General features: G+C 59.8%; 1 protein-coding gene across 1 annotated transcript in view; it reads right to left on the bottom strand.

Moving 5' to 3' along the window:
- Positions 1-1,524: 1,524 nt before the first annotated feature.
- PTPN5 (protein tyrosine phosphatase non-receptor type 5) overlaps positions 1,525-7,921 on the bottom strand; it is a 70,260-nt gene continuing 63,863 nt past the window's right edge. The window contains exons 9-14 of the mRNA XM_045291140.1: positions 5,358-5,437; positions 5,050-5,187; positions 4,717-4,827; positions 3,115-3,275; positions 2,925-3,038; positions 1,525-2,617 (exon numbers count right to left, since the gene is read on the bottom strand). Coding sequence (XP_045147075.1) covers positions 2,524-2,617; positions 2,925-3,038; positions 3,115-3,275; positions 4,717-4,827; positions 5,050-5,187; positions 5,358-5,437 — 698 coding nt within the window. The 3' untranslated portion in view covers positions 1,525-2,523. The remainder of the gene's footprint in view (positions 2,618-2,924; positions 3,039-3,114; positions 3,276-4,716; positions 4,828-5,049; positions 5,188-5,357; positions 5,438-7,921) is intronic.

The raw sequence follows: 7,921 nt of genomic DNA, 5'->3' as shown, positions 1-7,921 counted from the left end.
CGGTGCAGCCCCCTTCTCCCGTGGAGCGGCTCTACTCGGACACACAAGGTCGCCAGGAGGCAGGATTGGCTTCAAGGCAAATGGCTTACAGTTTGTTCTTTTGGTTTGACACCTGCTTCTACCCCTTTGAGTTCTAGACCTCTTACTTGTTCTTGCTCCTGCCTTCCACCCTCTGTGGCCCAACCCAAAGGGCTCAGAATTAGCAGCCGCTGAGCCCTGGCGGCATATGCTGCCAACAGCACAGTCAGCAGTTTGAAACCACCACCCGCTCCTTGGGCCACCAACAAGGTTTTCTACAGTGGTAAAGAGCTACAGACTTGGGAACCTCAGGGGCAGTTCTTGTCTGGCTTGTGGGGTCATCGAGCGTCAGAATTGCTCAAGGCAGTGAGTTTGGTTTTTCGGCCCGCTTCTACCCCTCCCGGTTCTAAGACCACTGACCCATTCTGGCTCCTGCCCTCTCCTTCCGTCTTCCACCCCCGGGCTCAGCGTGAGCAGACTCTGCTCCCTTCTGGAGGGAAGAGCAAGCCTTACCTTCTGCACTGATCAGCCTCCCAACACTTGCGTGGCTCAGTGAGTGTCTGGGCCGCAAGTGTGGCCAGTCCCTCCTTCGTCAGTCTCAACAGTGGGGCCACCAAGAGCCACTGGTTCCTTAAATGTCTGTCCCCTGGGGGCTATTCCTTACACAGGCTCCTCAGCTAGGTCAGCTGATGGCCCTGGGCTTCGGTGGAGAGCTGGGGGTGGGGATGACTGACCAGGGGTACTTGCCAGTGGTACTCTTGGTCCTCATTATTACTGGGTGGGACTTCTGAGCTGTGGGGCTCAGGTAGCATGGGGTGAGGCCTCTGTCTGAAGGTGTCCCCAAGCCCCCTTTCCTCTGCAGCATGCCCTTCGAGCCCAGGTCCTTGTGCCTTGTAAGGACCTGCTGGCCGGTCACCAGCCCTGCCCTGGGGTGAACCCCCTGCGGGATGTGACCTCACTGCTGCTTTTGCTGCATTCCGGCAGGGGTGGTGGTGGTAAAATAGAGCAGGAGTGTGCGGGATGACTCAGAGATGACTCGGGGCCCCTGGGAGAGGCCACTTGCCACCAGTCCATACAAGGGGAAGTGCCGGGCTGCAGCTGCTGCGGGGACCTGAGGGGCTAACTGGGGTGATGGACTGGCCCAGGGGGCAGGGCTGGGCATGCTCAGACGTCCCCCTGCTCTGGCCCTGGAACACTCATTGGCACCACTGGCCTGCCAGCCTCTGGCAACCTCCACACTTGTTGGAGGCTCCTATGGCCCTGAGTACTGGCTGGGCTTGAGGCAGAGGGCTGGAACACTCTGCCCAATGGACTCCTTCTGGCTTTTCAGACCTGGATTCTCTCCATGGGGGGCGGGAGCGTGTGTATGTTGGGGGGGTGGGAGCATATGTGTGTGTGGGGGGGGCGGCCCTGGGGAAGAGTGGGACTGCTGGCCAGGCTCCAAGGGAATGCTGGGAAGGGGGGGAGGGCAGGGCAGGGGTAAGTCACACAGACCCTGGAGGCAGATTTTGCTCAAAATGCTCCGTTTATTGCTCTATTCAATGACCACGAGCGAATTATAAAAAGACACCCCACGTCTCTGTCTGCCGGGGGATAAATATTTAAAGTCAGCAATAAAAACACGTGGCTCCAGGAGAACATGTTGCCAGAGTCATGCAGGCCCCGTGGAGGGGCTGTCAACACATGCGTGGACACGGGACACACGCAGAGCCACACATAGCAGGACTTTGGGGAGCGTGTTCCCACGGCGACACAGAACAAGGTTTCACACAGATCTGGACCAAGTCCCCACCCCACCCCCTTGGGGTTCCCTTCCCGTGCCCCCACTAGGGCCCAGAGCCCCCACCTGCTCCTTCCTCCTCCAATGCTCCAGAGGCTGAGGCACCTGACACCCAGGCCTGCCTGGAGGGGATGCCCCCCAACCCAGAGGCCTCTCTCCCTCAGTTGGGGCTTCTCAGCCAGACCCTCCAGGGCTCCCTAAGTGTGGGCTCCAGGTACTCAGGGCCCATTCTCTGGCCCCACCTGGTCCAGAGAGCTGGGGAGACGTGGAGGGGGTGGGCCCCTCTGCCTGGGCGGCGCAGGCTGTAGTGCATCACCCTGTCCCGGCCGGCCCAGGAGACACAGTGTCCGGTACACACAGGAGAGATGGATGGTCAGACAACACAGCGGCAGGACGCTTGGCTCGGGCATGGACACGGGCAAGTGGGAGTCAAGTTGCGGTGAAGCTACGGTTAAAAACTGAGGCCCCCCCGTCTTCATGGTGCGGGTCAGGCCCCAGGGCCCCAGGCCTGGCCTGGCACGTTCCTCCCCCCTCCCCCCAATATTTACAATAGGAAGAGCGACAATGGGGGGGTGGGGGCCAGGCCAAGGTGGACAGAGGAGGGAGGAAGCGGGAGGGAGGGGACAGGGAGCAGGCCTGGGGTGGGGGTTGGTGGCCTGAGCTGGGGTGTTGGGTGAGGAGGGCCGAGGGGAAGGCCCAGAAGACACTGAGGGGAGGGGGAGCGGTCACTCCTGGGCCTGGCGGGACAGCTGCTTTTCATAGAGGCTCATGACATGGTGCACGAACTGGTACTGCTCACACGTCTGGATCATGCCGCCCCTGCCCGGCAGATGCACAGCAGTCACCACGTGCTGTCCCGCCCACCACGGCACTGCCCGGCTGTGAGACCTGCTGGCCAGGCTCGGAGCCCCCTCTGTGGCCACCCTCACCAGCCTGGGCAGGATGGCACAGGGGTGTGTGTTCCACCTCGTCCGCCCCTCCTCCTGTCCACCGCTGTTTCTGTCCTCTTCAGTTGACTGCATCCTGACCTTGTGTCCATCTGTCCTCCCTGTCCCACGTCCACCAGACCCTCATCCCATGCAGCCTCTCCCTGCTCCCCCTCCCTCCACCTTGGCCTGGAGCCGACCTGTCCTGGCGGAGCTGGCACGTGGTCTTCAGGATGTCCACCACGCCCTCTTGCCGCAGCTGCTGGCAGCAGATACTGGTGGCGATGAAGCATCCAGTCCTACCAATGCCGGCACTGAGGGCAGAGGGGCCGGGGTCAGGGGCCCGGGACAGACAGCCCTGCGCAGCGGGTAACTGGGAGGAGGACCCACCTGCAGTGGACGATGATAGGGGCACAGTGGGGTCCCTCCTGCTGGGCTGCCTCCTCCACCTCCTGCACCAGGTGCAGGAGTGGGGGGGCGCGGTCTGGGGTCTTCTGGTCCGGCCAGGATGTGAACCAGTAATGCTTCAGGCCTCGCTCTTCAGCACCGCTCTGTGCAGACAGATGGGGACTCTCTCAGTGCCCCACCCCCCACTCCAGAGATGAAGGTGGGTGGGACAACCAGGGCAGCCCCTCCCACCTACACCACACTAGTCAGGGACCCTGGGCCGGCCTGGTCACAGGGGCTGGTCAGTGACCTCGGTCTTCACGCCAGCTCTGCCTCAACAACCCCAGGACCCCGAGAGGGGTGACGATGCCGGTCTCCCCAACTCATTCCTGTCTGCAAGCTTCCGTTGCCCCTGGGCCCCCTAACCCAGACTCTGCTCACTGCCCACAGGCCACCTTATCATTTCCCCAACACAGAACCCACTGGTCCCTCAGCTTCCAAATGAACAGTGTCTTTGTGTGGATCCCGGAGGAGGCACAGCTTCTGGGTGGGAGGAGACCAGCCCCCGCCCTTCTGGGCTGTTCAGTGTGTTCCTCTCCCTCTTAACCACCGGCTCCCAGGCAACCCAAACACAGGAAGGAGTGCCTGCCCTCTGGTGGACAGGGCGGGCATTACTCCCACCAGAAGCCTAGCATCTCAGGTGAAGGGACCTTACTTGGTGGCATTTCAAAGTCCCATTGGACCTTCCCGTCCTAAGGACACACCGGAGGCTGTTGACGTCCCATGAAGCAGAGGGTCCTGACCTGAGGGGCACTTGGAAGCAGAGCTGGAAGGCATTATTAATTCACAGAGCAGAGAGGCAGCCCAATGGGGCTGACTTCGACTAAGGCTTGTGATGCTGTCGGCATTTACAAGTTGGGCTGCTAGTTGCAAGGTCAGCAGTTCGAAACCATCAGCCGCTCGGGGGTGGGGTGGGGATGGGACTTTCTACTCCCATAAAGAGTTACAGTCTCAGGAACCCGCAGGGGACAGTTCCACCCTGTCCTATGGGTTGCCGAGTTGGCATTGGTGGGACAGCGGTGAGCTCTTTTACAGGCTGGAGGAGGGGCCTGGTGGCACACAGGTTCATTGCGTGGTCGCTACATGGAAGGTGGTCGGTTCGGTGGGAGAGAGGCCTGACAACCCATTCCTGTCAAGGTCACAGCCTGGAATACCTGCACGGGATGATGTGTGGGAATCCCCAGGGGCAGTCTCTGCAGGGGGCGAGTACCCGCCTACCCTGCTCTGCTTCTCCTCCCCAGGACCAGTCCACTCAGAGGCACCTTGGAAGAAAGGCCTGATGACCCCCCTCTGAAAAGTCAGCCACTCAAGGCCCTGTGAGCACAGTTCTGCTTTGAACGAACGGGGTCGCGAGAGCGGGAATCAGTTCCATTGTAACCTGAGGTGAGTGTGCGTGGCCACAAGCCCCCCCCACCCCCCAAGTCCCTCTCCTTAACAACCCGGTTAACAGAAACCCCAGGGGCCTCGCTTTAGCTGCCTTGGACCACGGGGCTGTGCTTGCCCTGCCCTGCCCCGCCCCCCCACCGAGTGCAGCCCAGGCCTCACCCTGAGGGAGATGAGCCGAAGCCGGTAATCCTCCGTGTGTCTGACCTCCCGCACGGTCACCTCCAAGTCGTCATACGCCACCTGCTCCTCTGGCCAGTACTCGGTGCACTTCTGCAGACGCCCACACCGTGAGACTATAGGTCCCCTCCCACAACCCGCGCCCCACACCCCGCCACGGCCAGTGGGGCAAGATGTGTCAAAGGGCGGTAGGCTTAGAGGTTAGCGCATTGGGTTCTGGCTCCAGCAGCATAAGCTATAGGATGGGCACTACCCTTTCCCGAAGCCCACTCGCTTCCTCTGGAAACTGGGGGCACTGAGTCGCTCTGAGCCTACCTCGTTCATCTCCTCGATGTTGGTGATCATGACGATGATGGGGGTGTGCTCCTGCCACACCATACGCCAGAAGTCGCCCACGGTGCCCACGATGGGTCCCTGAGTGGCGATGTACACCTTCTCCTCCCCACCATAGCCCTGTGGCCAGCCAAGGCCAGGGGTCAGCAGCAGAAGCAGCGCTCCTAGCAACCAGTCCCCCTCCAACCCTCGGGCTCTTCCCAGGGGTTGCTAGTAGCTTAGGGACAGGCCTGAAGGGCAGGCCCCACTGGCCCCTTTCAGGGACAGGCCATCAGGGTGAGGCTACATACCCGGATGTAGTTGGCATTGATGTAGGAAATCAGGGGGTCGTCAGGGTCTGGCGAGTTCAGGCACACCCTGCTGTGAGGGTCTGGGTGAGGGGAGACAGGGAAGGCTGGGAGCTGGGTCCTCCAGCGTGGGGACCACCTCCTCCAGTCCACTCTGGGGCACCCACATTTCTCCTGGCACCCTGGTGGCTTCTCCTGACTCACCCCGTGGCCTACTCAGGCAGGTGGGGGTCCAGTCTGAGGAAGGAGCGTGGAGAAGGGGGCCCTGGGTCGCTACCTCGGTAAGAGCAATATCTGCGTCTCGTAAGCTGCCCTGTCCTCAGTGCTCCTCGTTTCCGGAGAGGGACACGACCCGGGCAGTGAGAGCCCGAGTGTGCAGTGGGAGTCTGAGTATGCACTGCACTGACTTGCTGCATCAGCTTGGAAAGTGCATGCCCTTTTGAAGCATCTGTCTTCCTATCTGAAAAAAGGGGGTAAAGATGCCTCGTTCTTTGGAAGGGCAAGGAAAGGCAGATGGAAACGTGTTGGGCAAACTGGAAAGTGCTGTACAAGTGAGCAGGACTTACGAGTGGGGCTGTTAACTGCAAAGCCAGCAGTTCAAAACTGCCAGCCACTCCGCAGGAGAAAGACTTGGCTTTCTACTCCAGCAGAGAGTCTAGGAAACCCACGGGAGCAGTTCTAGTCTGTGCTGCAGGGTCGCCGGGAGTCAGCACCGACTCGATGGCAGTGAGAGCAAAGGGCTGGTATCTTGAGCCCCCTTGATTGCCCCTGGCGATCGTGTCTCTAAAGATGACACCCAGGAAGACTTGCTTGGCTGTCCGACTCCGTCACTTGGGGTTACAATAGTCAAAACCAACTTGATGGTGTCTAACACTAACTTACACGCAGCAAACCCCATAGTAACACACTTTCTGGAGAAGAAAAAAGATGGTTTTGTTCTAGCTGGCAGCTCCTGGTGGTGTTGTGGGGACACATTTGGATGCCCACCACAAGGTCGGCAGTTTGGAAGTCCCAGGTGTTTCTCAGGAGGGCGCAGCTTTCTGTACCCTGTGTACCTTTCTGTACCGGTTCTCAACCTGTGGGCTGCGACTCCTTTGGGGGTCGAATGACCCTTTCACAGGGGTCGCCTGATTCATAACAGCAGCAAAATTATAGTTATGAAGTAGCAAGGAAAATACTTTTATGGTTGGGGGGGGGTCACCACAACGTGAGGAACTGTATGAAAGAGTCTCAGCATGAGGAAGGTGGAGAACCACTGCCTTAATGGGACATAAGGACTTGGAAACCCCCGGGGGCGCGTCTATAGAGCCGCTACGAGTTGGAATCGACTCGGTGACAGTGAGTTTGCCTGGTCTGAGCGTCTCCTGTGCTGGTTATCCTGTCGGCGTGCGAGGCTCAGACAGACCCTGGGAGGGCAGAGGGGGTGGCCAGGGAAGCTCGCTCGGGGCCCGGAGCCCTGGGATTGGGCCTGACCTTCTCACCAGCTTACTGTGTGGCCGTGGACAGGGCTCTCCTTTCTCTGGGCCTCAGTTTCCCTAGTGCAGTCAGGAGGGCCAGAGTAGGCCCTTCCTGAAGAAGTGCACATGAGGCAGCTGGGGTGGGGGGGGCTGCAACATGGGGAATGAGTGGTTCAGAGTCCACAACACTGCGCCCGACAGCCAGCCTGGGTTCAAATCCTGGCTTTGCAATGTACCAGCAATATCCTTACTCTCTCTGGGCCTGCCCATGAACTTGGGCTGTTGTGAAGGCTCAGTGAGTGAACGTGAACAAGGGCGCCTGTGGCGCAATGGCGGGCACAGGGTCAACACCCAACGGGTAGTTGCTGTCACTACTAGAATGTAGCAGGAAAAATAAGGAGCCCGGAGCCAGGAGGGGAAACGGGACAAATGGGATGGGGGACACGCCACATGAGTCCTCATCTCTAGCTCGTCTTGGTCCCCAGCCCTGCTGCCCGGGGTTCTGGCAGGTGATTTGAGGGGAGGGGCAGCTGGGAGTGGGATGGATTTTGAGGAGAGGTATAGGGAGGAAGGGTGGCTAGGGTTGAGATGTCAGAAGTGGAGAGAAGCAAGGGCCGGCAGAATGGGGGCTTCTGGGAGTCAGAGGTGGGAGAGCTGCACATAGGCCACCTCCCTTACATCTTCCCAGAAAAGGTGGTTGGAGGCCAGAAGCAGACACTGCCTCCCTCTGCTCAGACACCAGCATTTCCGGCCTCAAAGAGCTACCCTGTGGTGGGTGTGGTGCCAGCTCATTCGACAGCCTCTCATTGAGCACTGACTCGTGTCTGGGGTGGTGCTGGTCAGCAGAGACTCTGAGGGAAACAAGACACGGTCTGTGTCTACAAGGGATCCACAGCACAGCAGGGAAGACAGGTGGACGAGGACCTGTGTCTCCAAGGGATGCTCAGAGCAGTGGGGAAGATGGATGGGCAGGTGGACAGGTGCAGGGTGAGGAGGATTTCAGGAAGAGGTGACACTTGGCCTGGGGCAGAAGGGCCAGACCAGGCGGAGTAGGGAATATTGTTGGATCTGATTCAAGTGCGGAGGGGGAGGAAGGTCAGAGTTGTTGAG

This window comes from Echinops telfairi, unplaced genomic scaffold, assembly GCF_000313985.2.
Source record: "Echinops telfairi isolate 266 unplaced genomic scaffold, ASM31398v2 ScPeMD7_60;HRSCAF=208, whole genome shotgun sequence".
Classification (NCBI taxonomy): domain Eukaryota; kingdom Metazoa; phylum Chordata; class Mammalia; order Afrosoricida; family Tenrecidae; genus Echinops; species Echinops telfairi.
This window is presented reverse-complemented; position numbering and strand designations above follow the sequence as displayed.